At 36.1% G+C, this 18,995-nt stretch overlaps 3 protein-coding genes across 3 annotated transcripts in view; 2 read left to right on the top strand and 1 right to left on the bottom strand.

Annotated features, from left to right (window-relative positions):
• Positions 1 to 18,995, bottom strand: part of CASK (calcium/calmodulin dependent serine protein kinase) — a 245,040-nt gene that overhangs the window by 90,484 nt on the left and 135,561 nt on the right. The window contains exon 6 of the mRNA XM_009646334.2: positions 1,289 to 1,391. Coding sequence (XP_009644629.2) covers positions 1,289 to 1,391 — 103 coding nt within the window. The remainder of the gene's footprint in view (positions 1 to 1,288; positions 1,392 to 18,995) is intronic.
• GPR34 (G protein-coupled receptor 34) lies at positions 3,186 to 6,376 on the top strand. The gene is made up of 2 exons (XM_009646301.2): positions 3,186 to 3,249; positions 5,067 to 6,376. Exon 2 carries the CDS (start codon positions 5,093 to 5,095, stop codon positions 6,230 to 6,232), a length of 1,140 nt encoding a protein of 379 aa, XP_009644596.1. The 5' UTR covers positions 3,186 to 3,249; positions 5,067 to 5,092; the 3' UTR covers positions 6,233 to 6,376.
• Positions 16,257 to 18,582, top strand: GPR82 (G protein-coupled receptor 82). Its single transcript, XM_009646067.2, has 2 exons — positions 16,257 to 16,287; positions 17,515 to 18,582. Exon 2 carries the CDS (start codon positions 17,548 to 17,550, stop codon positions 18,580 to 18,582), a length of 1,035 nt encoding a protein of 344 aa, XP_009644362.1. The 5' UTR covers positions 16,257 to 16,287; positions 17,515 to 17,547.

The following is an 18,995-nucleotide window of genomic DNA, read 5'->3' as shown; positions in this document are numbered from 1 at the left end:
TGAATGGCAACAGGAAAGGAAGGACATAACAAATTTGGGGGAAAATGCAGAATTTTTTTTCCAAGTTGAACTTGAGGTTTCTTGTGAGACAGCTAGTTGTCTGAAAGAAAGCACACAGTATCTGACTACCTCCAGAAGAGTAGCTGAAACAAAAGAAATGGATAAAGTTGCTCAGTGAGAATATAAAGACGAAAAATGACAGAATTGTAAACAAGAGTGTAGGAACTATCACTAAAAAAAGCAGTGGCTGAGGTACAAAAAATTTGAGAAACACAGGAAAAGTAAAGGAAGGAGTGACCTTTCCATTAAGGAAACAACAGCAGCTTAACTGAATGGCTATTTTCTTTGAAAAGATGTATCTAGGTCTCTAGGTAATAAGACACCTGGATATTTCCAGGGTATTAGCGATATCTGGAAGAGAATGGAAGTTGTTGGTATGCTTATACTGGATTTGCTTTTTATTTTAAAGAGCATATAAAAGCCAAATTGACACAGACCTTTAAGTAATTAGATTTTGAAGAAACACGGTACTGAGAGGAAGTTACTCATTTTAAAGAAAAAAAAAATTAAACAAAATCTTTTGGTGTGGTCTCCTACTCTGGCAATGAAAACATCAGAAAATTGATTGGGTCTTCACCTGTGCGGGCTGATTAGAGCATAACCCTATTGTCTGGAACAATATGGAAGGCAGCTAGAGGAAGTAAAATCCACAGAAAACAAAACACACTCAGTCAAAAAATATACATATGTATCAAGATATTGATGTCTTATGCAATAATTACAATGAAATATTAAAACACAGAAAAGAGCCACATGTGAAAACCAGTAAGATTTTGCTATTAAACAGCATAGCGTTCTGACAGAAATTGCCTAAGAAACATAGGGGAGCACTGAGGATGCTGTAGTAAGTCTTTACTCAATTGCTTTGACATACATTTCAGACCTGATAGCATTTTTATTTGATTTGCTTTGTCAAGCATGGAAGAATTATGCCAAAGATTGTATTAAAATGGAAAATTCTCTGCTTTTTTCAATTTTATTTTGATCAAACCAGCGTAAGCTCCTGTTGAATAACATTTAGAGGGATTTTGTACTCAGTATATGTATGCACAACAACGTTGCATTACATACTAGCAATTTTGTTAACATTATAAATGCACACAGTTAATCTAAGTCTTTAGTGAAAGATTATTTCTGAGCTCTTGTTTTGTAGGCCAGTCTGTGTTGGAAGAACAGAACTCTGCAGTACAACATGCATAATATATAACTTCGAAGGAAAATTTCTTACCTCCAGCAACTAGCCCAGACTCTCCTAACTGAATTGCTACCCCGAAGCCACCAAGCTTTACTGGGGCTGAATTCTCTTTTGAGGCAAGCAGTACACAGTGTGGCTAAAAAGACAAAAACCGAGACAAATTATAAGATTATTTGAGAAATACAATTTGCATTTTAGAACTTATTTTCATAAATTCGCAAACAGAAGCCAGAATCTTTGGGTTTTTTAGAAGGAATTTCTTAATTTCAGGTATTTTTTCCTGGCATGGACTCCTCCTCCTTCACTGGCTTCCCTTAAAATGTCCCAGGCACAGCTAGATCCTTTCAGTACTTAACAGATCTCAGAAGGAACACAAAGTGAAATCATAATAAAATGGAGATTAAAATTTAACACCTATAATTTCTTACTTGGTATTACTTTTTCTTTTTACCTTTCACACTTAAGCCTTACACTGCTTCAATTCTCCAGCAGAAACATCCTGTCTATGATACACTTTGTAGAATCTTATCCTTCACACAGGATTTTCAAAACACTATTTTGAGCCTTAATCACAGAATTCACTTTCCCACTGCAGAAAAGAAAAGGAACATCCCTGTGATGGTTCTAGAAAATATTCCACTGTGGGAGGAAATTGTTTAGGTTTCTAAACTGGATTCCAGGCACAGTCTTTCCACTAATAAGAGTGAGGTGCAATGCGTAAGAATGGAATAGTGTACAACAATTTGGATGGATACTGACTGGTTTAGGAGGAAGCGGCCTACAGACAAAGTCTTAGAACACGATTTAGTATTTAATGCACATAGCCAAAATACTGCATTTAATATAGAGTGACTTCCTGCATTTATTCAAAGCCTCCCTTTGCAGTCAACCATATTATTTAAAAGGAAGAATGTCAAATTTGTATACTACTTCTTGAGGATATGTGACTGCATAAATTACAAAAGTAGGAACTCAAAATAGCACAAAGGAGCTACAATAAGCTCAGTCTGATTACCTGTAAATCCATCATCTGTAACCACCCATGTTTTCTTTTAAAAAGTTTCAAGTGTATGAAAACAAGTACCTTCAAGTAAGAATGCATAGCCTGTTTACAATTTAACTGAAATCTGTAGAATCCCATAAAAGCTTGATTCCTGATCAGATGATCTATTAAGAAAGTTAACATGGAAATTCTCATTTCAAAGGAGAACCCTAAGCCAAGACAACATTCTTGATATGATCATTAAATTTAGGCTACCTTCTTTCAGGACTTGTAGAATCCACTTGAAAATCTGCAATTTTCAATCCCTTACATGCTACTTAAAATAGTATTACCAGGTAGTATTATCTTTGAATACTTTATTCCAATTCTGCCTTACTGAAATTGTTAAGCTGCACACCTTGGGCACTTTCACATTCTCTCATCACTCGCATTTTGAATGAAAAAGATCAACCTCAAATTTCTAACCCCAGGCCAGGAAGAAGTTAGGCAGGAGAACTACACCAACGTAAGCAAAATGTACCATTTCACCGTGGAGTTGATTTATCTTTACCCTACATTTGAAAAAGTGATACCATTTCCGTGACAGTATTAAAAAGAAGACAGGCTGTACCAACATAATTGTAATTTAAAAAGGAAGCCACTGACACTGCTCACCAGAAACAAAGGTCCTGAGGAAAATACCCAAATCTCCAATTCAGAGTGAAACTCAGAGAAAACTTTATTATAGAACCTCTCCCAGCAAAGCCCAAATTAACAGCAAAATTGATCTTTTCAGTAGACTGAGTTTTGCTAGTTAGAAGTATCTTTTAAAAAAACAGTTGCAACACCAGCTAAACTTCCCCTGGTTGCTAATTGTACTGTGTCAGCTGATTTCCATCACTTTCATAGAGAAGCTGGTGCTTTAGCTTTCTAATAAGAGGACTTGCACGTTACTCCTCCCCGTCTTTACCAGTGGTTTTGAAAATCAGCAGACATTCTCAACACATAAATGGTAAGTGGCTTCTTTTATATTTAAGCTATAGTAAAACAAATTTCTATTAAAATTTCTGTTAACTGCAAAGGTACTATAGACCTTTCTTAAATACACCTCTGTTCAAGCACGCCTGCTTGCTTACAGATGACAAAACTTATGATAGCAAAGTTATGTTTCTAATGTATCTGCAGCGTAATTAATTTTTCTCACTCTCATTGACCTAAAGCTTGTCACTATTTATGCAATTCATGATGTCAAGCATTTTTACAGAAAAGCCACATAAACAAGAAATTATAGTAGTAGATAGGTTTCAAGATGTATTTTAAAGCATGTTTTTTAAACGAACCTTTAAAATTACTTCTTGCCCTGACAATATGAAATGCCAAATATGAAAACAGCAATATTTTTAAAACTGCTAACATATTGTACGAAATTAAATGCAACTGTAAGATCAGCTAACGTAGGATGTTAAAATATTTCAGACTGTCCTCTCAATAATTCAGATTCTGTATGTACTAATGTACATACCAAGACCATATGGTCTTACCAAGAATTTTACCTAAAATGCTGCCATTTTCACTGCTGTATCTATATCACACATTTAAATGAAAATCTGCATTTTTAAGACCTACCATGCAAATTTTGTTGTTTTTTTTCTTGTTACTGTTGTTAGACAACTAAGTTCAGAGTACCAAACCCAATTCTGAAGTTTTTGTGAGAGTAGGGGAAAAAACCTTGCCCCTTTAAAAAAAATTCTAAATAAACTTATTTATGAAATCTTTTATCACTACAAGATAGAAATCGAGGACAAAAGTTGTATCTTTATTAATCAGTCTTAACGATGTCTCTAAGCCGCTCATCGTGATTCTGTTCTACCTAACCACACACTTTTTTTGGTTTCCTTCTTTGGTCAAAGCTGACTTTTATCTTCCAGATTGTACCATCCTGGTCAAAAATGAGCTTAGTGAAATTAAAAACTCTGAAATGAAATGAAGGAAAACAAGGAAGATGTGAAAACAACCTGTTAATGCATTAATGTGGTTTCCAGCTAATATTTGTTTCTTTGGATAATATTGATTTTTGAACAGTCAAGAAAAGGAAAGAATACTTAAATCTACATGAAGATATGAATTATTAAAATTGGTAAAAATAAAAAAGTTACTGTAACAGTACTGACTCACAGTGCTATTTATAATAGATTCTGCAGCCAAATAAGTATTAATTGAAAATTGCTTTTCTAATTGAAAATCAGTGACCTGCATGCAAGAGATCCTGGGTACTCATTTAAAATTAATACTGATGAGTTTAGAATTGTTTTGATACATTTCTATGTACTTTGTATCAACACTGAGACTACTTCACTTAGCTAATGCTTACCCTATTTTGCATCTTTATTAAAAAGTTTACTGTTTCGCAAAGACTAATTCTAACATCAAAACTTAAAAAAATTATTTCTACTTATAGATAAAATAAAAATTTAAAATTTCTAAAATTTGCAGCAAAACATAATAGTTGATTTTTAAAACAATACAAGGCAGTAATAAAGACAGAATTACAAAAATAGTTACCTATGGGAGTGTTCCGCACCACCTGTTCTTGCCTACTTCACGAGAAGAAAAACAGGGAACTGACTATTCTAGAATTACACTGTATCATGACATCTGGTTGAAAGTCCTTCTTCTACTCAGCTACCACTATACTTTGGTGCATTTGCTTTTTTAGTTATTGCCTTTTATGTTTATATCACATAAGACTGTATGCAATAAAGCAAGCAAACACGTGAAAATGGTCCCACAGCGATCTAATTCTTAAAATTTCTCTTTGCATCCCTACAGAACAGCTAAAAAAATCCTCACAGGTGATGGCTGCAGCTTCAGCTGATTTACTGACCATTCCGCCATACAAGAATGTCTTCTGGAATAACCAAACTAGCCTAGGCATAAATGCCTCAGAAATCCAAAACAATGCCAATTGTTCTATGGACGACAACTTGCTGTCACTTGCTTTGATAATTTTTTACTCTGTTATTTTTGTCATTGGATTGGTTGGAAATATTACAGCCCTGTTTGCTTTCCTGTGTGTACATCAGAAAAGGAATTCTATCCAAGTTTACTTGCTAAATGTAGCCATTGCGGACCTTCTGCTGATCTTCTGTCTTCCCTTCCGAATACTCTATCATGCTGCCAAAAACACCTGGATGTTTGGACTGATTTTATGCAAGATTGTAGGAACCCTATTTTATATGAACATGTATATTAGCATAGTACTGTTGGGACTAATTAGTCTAGATCGTTATGTAAAAATAAATAAGTCTGTGAAGCGTCCTAAAATGTTAACTACTACACGAAGTATACATATTTGTTGCATGGTGTGGGCAATTGCACTAACAGGATTTATAGTAGTAGTTGCACCATCTTTCTTTAAGAATAAGGACAGCAATTCCACTATGTGCTTTCATTACCGAAATAAACAGAATGCAATGACAGAAGCCATTTTAAATTATATTATTGTAATAATTTTTTGGATAGTTTTTTTCCTTTTGATACTTTCATATGTTAAAATTGCCAAGAACCTTCTGAAAATTTCTAAGAAAAGAGCAAATTTTCCCAACACAGGAAAATACACCCAGACAGCAAGGAATTCCTTCATTGTACTCATTATCTTCACCATCTGTTTTGTTCCTTACCACCTGTTCCGGTTTGTCTACATTACATCACAGTTACAAAATCCATCTTGTTATTGGAAGGAAATTATTCACAAATGCAACGAGGTGATGCTCATATTTTCATCTTTTAACAGCTGCTTAGACCCGGTTATGTATTTCCTAATGTCCAGAAGTGTTCGCAAGACTGTATTCCAACTTATTTGCAAAAGACTTCATGGAGATACAGGACTAACTCTGGAAAGCACTTCAGAAATAAAACTTGGGCAATATGCACAAGATCGATTATCTACTACCACTCCCCACTCAAGTTCTGTAAAGAAGAAGTCTCTGATTTGATTGTTTAAGTGAATGGATACTGGTTTCTCTCTGTCACTCCAGGACGTCAATTTAAGATGTACCAAAGGCAATACTGTACAGCTACTAATCCTGCCTCTTTCTTCCTGTTAAAAAATGAGAAGTCTTACTTCTGTTTGTGAAAATGAGAAGTTACTTTTCAGAAGTATTTCGCTCTTGTTTATCCAAGGAAACAGCAAGTTCTCAGACATCTTCTGTTGGACTAAATTAGAACACTAACTCTTTAAGGAGACTTCCATTAATTGGTTTGAACCTGCATAAGGAATCTTGTGTACAGACATTAACATTACCAACTTCTGTATGTAAATAATAGATGAATTTTGCAAAAAGCAAATTGTGTCCTATTTGAAAGAGCTATATTAAGCATTACACATTTTATGTACTTCTCTGTTTTAATAGGTTTCAAAGACTTTTTACCTGCATTTACAGAAGTAATTTTTCCACAAAAATATTTGAGAATTCAGCAACATACGTGGCTTAAAAATGAGGTAAAGAATACAACTGCCATTAATTCACTTATAATTACAGAAGATACACTTAGTTATATTAAATGGCAAAATTAAAATATTCAAGCCTCCTAAGCCCCTTATTATGTTTTCAACATTTTAATGAATGTCAAGTTTGAACACCTGAGGAAAAGCAAGCAATGATTTTCAAAAATTAGAAATGAAAGGAAAGATGGCATATAGGTATTACCTAAGGTTTTCTTCAAACTCTAACAAATTTGGTGACTGCAGCTACACAAAGTAGTTCAACAAGCAAAATAAACTCACAGAATTGAGCATAAAGAGCAGAACAGAAAATTTAGGTCTTGTGAACACTTGATGCATCAGCTCTGACCTTTGCTCAGACTCAGTCACTGGTCTACTTAGAGATTTCCGAAGCCACACATTTCAGCTGCATGCTTCCTCCCTGGCACAGTCCTTCTCTCTTCACATGATCAAAATAATCTTGATAATTGCTGATGCTATGTCCCATAGATACAACTATATTCTCAGACTAAAATCAAACAGGTTTATGTATTTAGGCACAAACAAAAATTTCAAACTGTAACGTTGTTTAAAAAAAAGGGAGCTGAAGGTGGAGGTTGTTAGACCCAAAAATGAGTAAAGAGGCAGTTATACCAAGAACAACTTAAATGTCTGGCATGACAGGCCAGAAAGGTAAATGAATTGGACACTAGATGTTACGCTCCATAAAACAAGGATTTATTATCCTGAACACAAGCAACATTGCTAAAGTAAATTGGTAGAAAGATGCTAGTTTGAATACAACTACCAGTAACTTCTCTGATGGATCATGTGACTTTTAATGCCAAATCTATGTCAAAACGTGTGGATTTTTACTAATTCTGTACAATATTTTGGCTTTCCAGAAGCTGCTCATAACTCTTACTGAACAAAATAAGCATAACATTTCACCTCTTCTAGATATAAACTTGTTTTAATTTTTATGTGATTTTACTTCATTCAGTTTTGGTAAAACGGGGTATAAACATGTTAAGCAAATTAGAATTACTAAGCAGTGTAATTTTTTTTGATTTTTAACAAGAAAGGGTGGGGTTTCTTAATCTTCAAAGGAGAGATTCCTACAAACATGTAATTTTCATAAAAGTACAATGGTAACTACATTTTTTCTTAATCATTTCAGCAAACAATTAAGATAGTTGTACAATAATTTCTGATCAATTTTCACAACACTGGCATTATATTTTTTCATGATCTTTTATCGATCATCTTGTCATCCTATTATATGTACGCTGAAGCGAGAACTGTCTTGGCTCTGTATTTGTACTGTGCAAGGAATAGCATGTTTCTTGTCCTCTGCAATTCTCCTATGGAGAATAGTAGCTCTACACATTTACGTCAACTCTGGTAAATCTAGTGGAGTTTATAAACCATCATTGCACAGGATACATACATTATCTCATCATTCTTTCTGACATGGTGAGGCTGGAACAAAATTTGAATTCTAAAATTCTTTTGAAGAAAGTGTTCTGTTTAAAGCAGAATTTTCATTTACAAGGATTCCAGTTCACGGACACTGCACAATTGCAAAACCAGACTCAGATCTCTCCAGAAGATCAAGTAATAGTACAGAGCTTCAATGCTACAAATGAAGTTGACTTTTAAAGCCAAAGCCAAATAGAAATGTGTTCCATGGTCCAAAACCCGGACCACCTTAGTATTCTGAGCATGCTTTTGTAAATTATGTAACATTTACTTTGTTACTATAATACTATTTTGTAAGCAACTAATTACATAAAAGGACAACAGGAAAATTGTCTTGCAGTACAAGTTCAGGATTCTGGTCCATCATGTCATTAGTATTCCATGGGCTTTCTTGGTTTTAATAATTTTAACAATGAAATCTAGTCAGTATTTTCTTCAAGAGGAAAGCCTTAAACACCCACATCTATTTGCATTGAATCAGATGTGCTCTACATGACAGTCATTCTTGACAGATCATAGAGAAGGACCACCGAGGAAGCCATGCATAATACCAGCAGACAAGGTTTCAGAAAAAAAAAAAACATTTTAGAGGAAATATTGAAGAGTAACACTTTCCCAGGACTACATGCTACACAACAAAGCGTTTCAAAAGCATTTCAGTACACGATAATCTATCACTTAAACCAGCCTCTGTACACAAGCAGCAAATATGACCCAAATCCTTTGAAGAGATTTCAGGAGCTACAGTCTAATGTTTGTATTAGGCAAATCCATAGCACCTATAAAGACAAAATTAGGCAAGCATGGGTGCATCAGGTATCCCAAGGAAAAGTGAATAGACTTGTTTGAGGGAAGCCATCTACCAGAAGATCAATAACAGAGGAACTCTGGAAGAGCTGAGAAGCACCAGGATAAAAGTGACATGCTGTACTTGGACTTCAGCAAGGTTACTTACTTTAGTAAGGCTCTAAGAAACCCTACCACATTAGATGTTAATTCTTGTTTTAGAACTGGTTAAAAATCAGAAAGAAAGCTTAAAAATACGTTATCTTTTTTCTTCAAGATGTTCCCCAAGAATCTGCAAATAGTATTCATGTGTTTAACACTACAATCTGGAATGAGTGAGAGTAAGGAGATGACAGTTTTCAAACAACACACAATTATTCAGGGTAGTCAAACTTAACAAAAGTTCAAGATATAACTCCCTCCTCAACAGTAAATAAAAGAGCACACGCACTGTTAAAATTAGGAGGAAAAAACCTGAGAAGTCATCATTGTACTATTGCATAATTTATATGATACAGATTCTATACAGACAACATTAAATAATCAAATCTTCAGCTCAGAAATGAAAATCTGAAAGGGAGCACAAGTCTGTAATGGCAGATATGGCACAGAAGAGGGCAACAGGTATGACTATATGATCTTTCTCAGTGTGACATTAAGGGAGTAGCAGTCAGGGCAAAAAAAACACCCCAAAAAGCAACCAGACAAGTGAAAATACTTACGGATTTCCACAACTATGTAAATCAGTGCTTCAAGATGTTAAAGGGCAGATGTATCAACTAGCTCAGAAAGGGACCTGAAACTAGACAGCACTGTCATGTAGGAAACAATTACCACTGACCAAAACCCAAAAGCAGGTATCTTTACTATTTTTTTTAAAATGTTTAATCCTTATATATTTTCTTCTGCAATCAATTTTCCCAAATTTGAGGGTAAAATGCCAGGCTCTGCAAAGCAGTATTACTGAAGAGCAAACAGTCCTGAAGCATCTTGGGACGTCTACTGAAAGTTACACTGTGACATGTCAAATGACCATGCCATTAGACACTTTAATAGTGTCTCTTATTTCTTGTCTTATCAGTGCTTCCTAAATACTAGCAGGGCCAACTACAGCAATTAGTTGAGCCTTCAGCTGAATTTCAACATGAAAATCCTTCTATTTATTTTTCTTTCTGTAGGTAGAGGATAACTCGACACGTGTCCACATAATCTGCATGAACCTCATTTTCCTTCCTTATTTAAATCTACAACACATCTCCAAATTTCATTTGGTGTACCAAAATGTCACCTCTTTTTTACTATGTAAAAAGGAGCGCATATTCTTTATTAAAATAAATACTAGTTACAAAATGCATAAAAGTATACATGCTGGCTAGTCACTTCTGTACCTCTTAGACTTGATAAATACATTAATAGCTACATTGTCATACATATATATATTAAAATGAATGGAAATCAAGCCATGAAACAAAACTGTTTGCCAGATACATGTTTATAACTTGAATCATAAACATATCAAAGTGTACCTGGTTTGAGTAAACAGCTGTACTGGTTTTGGCTGGGAAAAATTTCTTCACAGTAGCTTCTATGGGACTATGTTTTGGGTTTGTGCTGGAAGCAGTGTTGATAACACGGGAATGTTTTCACTATTGCTAAGCAGTTGCTTGCACAGGGTCAAGGCCTTTTTTGCTCTTCACCCCACCAGTGAGCGGGATGGCGGTGCATAAGAGGTTGGGAGGGGGCACAGCTGGGACAGCTGACCCCAACTGGCCACAGGGATACCCCACACCGTATGACATCATGCTCAGCAATAAAAGCCAGGAAGGAAGTTTGCCAGGGCTGCCATTTCTCAGGAACCGGCTACCGCATCAGTTGACTGGTGGTGAGGAATTGGGGGTTTTTGCATCACTTATTTTTCTTGGTTTTGTTGGTGGCCCCTCCTCCCTCCCTTTTTTTTTCTTTAAACTTCTTAAGCTCTCTTTATCTCAAACCATGAGTTTTCTCACTTTTACCCTACCAATTCTCCCCTGCCAGCCCACCAGAGGGGGAATAATTGAGCAGCTGCATGGGGCTTAGCTGCCTACTGGGATTAAACCACAACACCACTTTTTGGCACCCAGCGTGGGGGTCAAAGGGTTTGAGACAAGGACAGATATGACCAGAATGCGTTAGAAGGAATAGGAGGAAGCATCAGAAGCCACCACCTGTTCTGCAGCAGAGCAGCTACAAGAACAGGAAGGTTAAAGAGACAGAAATCATAAACAAGTTTTCACGCTTTTATCCTTCCAATTCTCTTCCCCGTCCTACCGAGGGGGGGTGACTGAGTGGCTGTGTGGGGCTAACCCACATCATCAGCTTTCATTTTCACAGTGAAATTAACTGTAATTATGGTTTTGACCTGCAAATGGGTATTTTTCATGAAGGCAAACAAGTATCAATTATTTTGATAATACAACGTGGAAAAATTTAATTGAACAACTTCCCTCAAAACATCAGTCAATGAAGCCATAAAAGAGGAGTGCAACTTACATCACTGATAAACAAGTGAGAGACATTATTCCTGGAACTGGAAAATTCACATATAGACACTTCAGTTTAATGCTTTCTCTGAAAGCACATACAGAATCAGGGTGGAGAGGAGCAAGTTGTGCTGCACAGTACAAATAAAGTGAAAAAGAAACCATTTATAATGTTCCACCAATCCAAAAAATATTTTCAATATATTCTCTGTAGCACTGGGAACCTTCTGCCAGCCTTTTTTCCATCCCTTACACAAAATCCCAACTCCTGAGGGCTCTGTGGAATCCAAGAGAATGGAGAAGGTGCTACAAAGCTGTCACCATTCACTGCTCGTAGAGTGAATAGGCAGGAAAAATCATTGCACAGAAGTTGTTCACAGACATCACAGGAGTGAGAATAACTGGGGAGAAGAGATGAAGCTGGAAAAAGCTTTAACATTCAAACTGCACGGTTAGGGTGGGAAGTGTAGAAATAGGAACATGAACGGCAGAGAAATGGCTGATTGTGCCTCATAGTACTGCAAAATGAGAAACAAAATGAGGAGGAAAAAAACCTAGGGTTTGCTTATAAGGCTACGTTTTAACAAGCTGAGAATCATTTAAAATATGCCCCAATAATATATTCTGGTACACGCTACTTTCAAAAGTTATCTTGCTTTTTTTCTGTAAATAGTGAATCCTAGTTCCTCTAGGTTTGCATACAGAGAGGGGTAGTACACTTTTCCACTTATTACAAAGCAAGGCCACCTTCACAGAACTCTCAAACCACAGATATAAATGACTGTGCTTTAAAAACAAATAATACTTGCTATTCCTCCCACAAAAATTCTGACTAGGTAAAGTTGGTGACATAAGCATGGTGATCAACAAATTAAAAGTCTGATGAAAAGACAGGATCATTTTTGTCAGGGGGTATAGAAATGTTCTTTATCAGCAAGGAATTAATTCTGCAGACAGAAATCCCCAGCTTGCAGCCAACAGAATCTATCTTTTAAGTATCAGTTTTGCTTTCACTGTCTTGTTTTAGGTTTTTATCTTTTCTTTATTACTTTTGTGTTTTCACAGAAGCTTAAGAAGAACCTGGAAAAGCCAAAAAGCTGTTATATGCAAACATATTTAACTTAAAACCCCACAAATTATAGTAGGGTGTAGAAAAACACAGAGAAAGCTTTCTGTTTGACTATGACGATCAACAATTTTCATGTTAAAAAATTCTTTCTGAGGTTAAAAGTAAAAATCATGTCTAATACAAAGCCACTGCTTTTTTAGAAGCAAATATGGTTAAAGAGACCTCTGGGAGTTGCACAAAAAATGTTGTTGGGGAAAAAATACGAAGTATTTAGCATTAAAGTAATGAAGTATAAAAATGTTGGAAGATTATTTTTGTTATACTATCAATTTCAAGCTAAGTTTTCCTCCCTAAAAGACATTGCTTGACTTGTGTTTTGTCTATGTAGAACAACTACCTGGAGCCTATGAAACACTTAATTTTGCATATTTTATGACAATCAAAGAATGAGTGCAATATATCCCTATTTCTGTATCCCTGAGGATGCCATAGAGTTATACTGCATACACTCATAATTCATCCAACATAAGAACTTTCATTCTGGGTCTATTTTGCTGAATCTCAAGGGCAGCTCTAAAACTGGTGAAAATAAATCATTAGTGAACAGCAAACACAGGCCCAGTCCAAACCTGCCAAATATTTTATCTTCACTGATTCAGCATAGCACTTGACTCAACCTGAGTAGATTTAAACGTGAGCTTAGATGATTTTGCTTTGATGAGCACTTGCAATATTAAATACATAATACTGACTATAGCTAAAATCCTCATTGTATCAAGTCAGGAGAAGAGCTGTGGGCACACTGGATCACCCTTGCACAGAAAGCTGACAAGCAGGCAGAGAGTTATGTAGACAAAAATTGAAAAATTTTAATGCTTAAGGAAAAAAATCCCCAACAAATCTAAGCACCAAAAGTCAAAGTTCTAGGCAAGCTACTTGGTAAATGAATTTTTTTTTTGAAAGAAAATATGTATTGCACTAGTATAGTAGCCGGTGCAGCTTACAGAATTATCTTGGTATCAAATGCCATACAGTATATCAAATTCCAAGTACATAATATTAAATCTCAAGTTAAAGGCTGCTGCACGTTTGGTGCATGCTATACATTTATTCAGTATGATTCATCCTCAGCACCCATAGTAGCCATACCCAGCGTCTCACACTTTTCTGTGCCCTATGCTCAGCAGTTGCCTTCCATCCTTCAAGATTCAGAGACTGTGTGCATCTCTTGGGCCTTCCACAGCACAGAGAGAAACAGGACCGCTACAGGAGCCAGAGCTGCTGCCTTCTTCCGTCCTACAAGGAGCAACTGCTGCCAACACATTATATATGCTGTTGTAGAGCAAGAACAGTCCAGTTCTCCCCTTGGTTTATGACATGTACAAGCAGATATGAGGTTGACTGGGCTATCTTCTATCATCTCAAGCAGGCCAAAGGGAGAGGAAGTGGCCAGGCAGCCTGCAGGTGGATCGCTCTGTCATACATTACATAACACGCTAGGTAGGGGTTACAAACGGCCAACTGAAGTATCTTTCACTGGTGGGAATTTCCGTGGGTTTGTGCTTTTGGGTGACAAAATAAGTTGGCTGCATACAATGGCAAAGTAGAATCATAGAATGTTTTTGGGTTGGAAGGCACCTTTAGAGGTCATCTAGTCCAACCCCCCTGAAGTGAGCAGGGACACGGCTAACCAGATCAGGTTGCTCAGAGCCCCGTCCAACCTGGTCTTGAACATTTCCAGGGATGGGGCCTCCACCACCTCTCTGGGCAACCCATTCCCATGTTGTAACATATGCTGCTTACTGGCATATAAACTCTAGTAGCATGTATAAATTAGACAGTGATCATGGTTTAAGAGTACAGAAAATATAAATAATTGAAGAATGCACATGAAGGTCATTATGAAGAACTTAAAAGTGAATCCCATAAAAGTTGCACTTGCATCACCTGAATACCATCAAATATATTTTAGACAAAACATGCCACTTGTAAGTTAGGTGAATGGAAATAGTCCACTAAAAGGATAATGAAGGTGCTTAGTACAGCTCTAGAACCAACTGCAATTGAATTTCTGGGGTTGGTTGGGGTTTTTGTAACTTATAATACCCCATTCTGTTGTTACTCATCTCACTAATCAGTTCCAAAATGAAGTCTGATAGATTGTAATTCACTGTAATAACCTATTATCATATAACAGTTCAGAAAAAATGTAGCATTATCTCTTCCTACAGCAAGAGTTCTGGTCACCAAATTATAAATCCTACAGGCTACAGTTAATAACCAACCAAATAATAATAATTAACCCCCCCCTGCTACATGCAATTGCTCACACCATTGTTTGGCAAGTGTCCTCGTTGCAAATTTTCAGGATATGCATTCTTGTGTCTAAAACCTGGATGGAACACCACAGTAACAAGGACTTCTAAGTCTACTTAAGAGACTATTAAGAGTTTAATTAATACAAGACTCTGTTAGAACAAATTTTAATATAACTACACATTCAAAAGTGGTAAAAATAAAAACAAGCTATAACTAAATCTAAGAGGAACAAGAATTAAAGTACATGCAAACTAATTATAGCATTACAAACTAATACTCCGCAGCAAGTTTCCCTCACTTAAATTTAATCTTAAATGAGATCAATTACGTAGTCTAAATAGGAGGCCAGCATACATGTCCATCTTTTTAGTTAAACAATTATAAAATTATTGAGACTGAACAATAAAATTGATAGTAGATCACTCAGGTGGATTCTCACACTGTAAACACAAAGCCGAACCAACAAAATAAGAACCTTAACATATAAAAACTTCTGCAATTGTGGTATCTCCTCTGTTCTCAGAAAGGAACTTATTTATAGCTGTTGAAAAGCTGTATCTGACGATCACAAATGTATCAGACAGAAGGAAATTCAAAGATCTCAAGCTCTGCGAAGGTAAACAGACTTTGACAGCTTTGTGATCAAATCTTTTCTGTGGAGGAAGGAAACTGTCCTCTGCACACTTCCGGATGATTTGTATAAAAGAATGTATTTCTTGGACACAGTCGTTTTTCCCAACTGATGCCTAGGAACGCATCAGCTGTAAATTGATTCCACACCACCCATCATCTGACTAGACATAGAGATGTGTTTATTTGGTTACTCATATGAGGACAGATATGGATACAGTGTAATTGCATGTGGGCTCTAGGAATAGACAGCCAGCTTTGCGATAGCTCTTGGAGCTGAAGAACGGTTAAATGTAATTGAAAATACAAGTTTTCATGCATAAAATAGAAACTTTTTTTTCCCCATTCTGAAAAGTGGGCAGTCCTAGAGAGAATGTCAGTAAGAATCCCTCCACCCCCCAAACCAGGAAAGCACTATATAAAGGATTGTAAGGTGTTTCTGTGCCATACCTCCATGACCAAAGGACTCTTCCACACTATCTCATTCTTTTTATTTCTCTAATGCAGCTGCATCCTGACCTAATTTCAAAGTCTTTTTTGCAGACAGCATCATCTTGTCTGAACTTTAAATGCCTAGCCGCTTTTTGACACCATAAAAGAAAAGTGTACATTCTGAAAACCTACTTATGTCAGAGAGATACTGTACTTAACTGTACTTTCCAGATTTAAATATCATCCTTTTCACTGCAGCAGTGGAGATAAAAAGGACATCAGACAGAAAAATTCCCTCTCTGCAAAGGAAGGTGACTGCAGCTTGCATAGGTAAGCTTAAAACTACTACTTTGTTGTCTCACCTGACAGAACTTAGAGATTGACACAAAAGTGTCATCATTAGACTTCTAAACGACTGGCCTCAACAATTACTTTGTGAATGTAACTCCTTGTAATAAAAGAATTTAACACATTTTGGTTCAACAATCCATACGGGACTCAGTGTGCACTAAAATGTAACAGCTATAAAAGTTAGTTCAATTTGCAAGTTGTCAAACATGGCCTACAGCATAATTCTTAAAAATTACTCTTACAACTTTTTGCTATCTAACCAACTTGGTGCCTGGGCTTTTTACCACAGCTACACAGAATCTCTTTGTTATCTGAGTTCATCTGCTTACAGCTGTTTCAAAAAAACCCCTACTATCAGCCTGTACGTTTGAAATCTGTTAATGTTTTCTATATGCTTTTATACAGAACAAAAGGTAACTAGGATACACTTCACTAAAATAGTACCCATACAAGAAAATCTTTCTTCACTACAGGTTAGTAAGCTACAATGTCAGTTTTTATATGCAGTCATCGTATAGTGCTTTGATTTCTTATTTGCAGTCTGGAAATTGAGAAAAGACTGAAAACTGAACTTGGAAAAAATAAATATATTGCAGTTTTCAACAACCATTTTGTATGCTTAAAAATATAGACTGAATTGTTCATTGAAAATGTACATCTAAGATTAGAGCTCTGAACAAAGTAACATTAGCTACAGACATCAGCGCAAAATAAATGCATCTAGCCAGATTCCTGCACCATGCACAGTTTAATTTGCACTTAAATGGAGGTACAGGATACTCCTCTGCATTTCTGCAATTCGGATAATACTTTGCGCTTATTTTGCTTATTTATCTTAAAATAGTCTAGAAGTGGTTTCCGAAGTAGGTTACAGATGTTCCAGAAGATTGAGAAGTAAACCAAGACCACACAAGTTATCAGCAGACCCTAGAGTGAACCTTCCATTTCCTCATTTATTTTATTAGATTCCATGCATGTAAAATCTTTGGGGTTTAACATCAGCCAACCTTTCTTCACCAAATCTCAGTGGAAGAGAACACCCAACAGTGACCTCATAGAAACTCAAGATGACAACCCCAGAGGATAAACAGCAGTTAGTAACAGTGAAAAGTAGGGGAGAAAAAGGAACAGTTAAAATAAGAGCAAAAAAATAAGAGATGTTAGATGCACATTACAGAAGAATAATTCTTTTAAATTGTGTTTCAGCTCTGACCATTCATTCAAGAAATACCGGCATAAATGAGAAATTCAACATGTCTTCTTCAGCCATCGTTAGCTACTACTGTAGCTCTACCGGTCATCTACTCTTTCCTATTTCCTGCTGGAAGTTTTGGAAATATACTCGCTGCTTGGATATTTTCAAGGCAAGCGCCGACAAAAAGAACACAACACATTTACCTGGTAAACCTCGTCACTGCAAATTTACTCATATGTTGCACCATGCCTTTTCTGGCTGCGTATTTTGCAAGAGGGTACCAATGGCCATATGAGTCTGTACTATGTAGAATGGTAAATCACCTTGGGACTCTCATTATGCACATCAGTATGTATGTTACTATTATAATTTTATGTTCAACTGCTCTAAGTCAGTATGCAACACTGAAGAAAAACAGTGACACACAATACTCCCAAGCATTTAATGAAACCTTTAACAGATGTGTACTGCAAAAGTTTCGTCAGCCAAAATTTGCTAAATATTTCTGCATCATTATATGGATTATGGTGCTCTGCATAACGGTAATAGCTATAACATATAATGTCCAGTCAATGGCTACGGAAGAATTTCGCAGATGCTACAATCTCAGGGTAGAGGCTGATGAATTTTCCACAAAGATGGCAGCTTCTCTTGCCACTGCATGTTTTTTTCTATCTTTCATGATGGTTTTATGGTCATACTGTTCTCTTACCAGACATCTGAGTAAAATACAAAAAAATACCTGTATTGGAGAAAAACATCTAATTTACAGAACAGTGAAAAGAAACATTCTTGTCATCCAGATGATATTAATCATCTGCTTTCTTCCATATCATATTTTCAGGCCAATTTTTTACGTACTGCTTACAAATAGCGACTGCCCAATGTTAAACTATCTAGTGGAAATAAAAAATTTCCTTACTTGTGTTGCTGTTGCTAAGAGTAGTTTAGATCCAGTTATAATCCTTCTGCCAGATAAAACATTTAAGAAAAGTCTATATGGCCTCTTTACAAAATCCACAGCAGAACACCACAAACGTGAAGCTGGTATTTTCAGTGAAAGGACTCTCAAAATGTAAAGGACTATGAGAAAAATTTAGTAGAATATAAGGAACAATAAACTGATTTTAACTACCTATAACCAGACTGTGATATGAAACGGTAAATATTTAAACAAGATTATATTACTTGTATTTTTTCTTGCTTGCTACATCAACATTAACCATAATAAATCCGATGTGTATATCCAAATGAATCCAAGCGATTGATACATTGAACTGTGTAAATACCCCTCTACCCATGCAATGCAAAAGGCATTTTATGTTTGACCTATAGGCAGTGTTTCCTACCTAAATAATCAAGGAAGAAGGCAGAAACTAGGCTAAAGCTGAGGACTCAGTTCTTTTTTATCATCAATGAGTCCCTGGCTTTGGACATGGGTTTCCTTTATAAAAAAGGCTGAACAAAGCACAGACGTTTTCTCTGGAACAGC

Source organism: Egretta garzetta, unplaced genomic scaffold (genome assembly GCF_000687185.1).
Source record: "Egretta garzetta isolate BGI_Z169 unplaced genomic scaffold, ASM68718v1 scaffold70, whole genome shotgun sequence".
Lineage (NCBI taxonomy): Eukaryota > Metazoa > Chordata > Aves > Pelecaniformes > Ardeidae > Egretta > Egretta garzetta.
Note: the sequence above shows the minus strand (reverse complement) of the source record. Positions and strands in the feature narration are given on the sequence as shown.

What these genes read in the sequence shown, in the direction of transcription:
- GPR34 (XM_009646301.2), top strand. Translation starts at nt 5,093, where the DNA reads ATGGCTGCAGCTTCAGCTGATTTACTGACCATTCCGCCATACAAGAAT.
- GPR82 (XM_009646067.2), top strand. Translation starts at nt 17,548, where the DNA reads ATGAGAAATTCAACATGTCTTCTTCAGCCATCGTTAGCTACTACTGTA.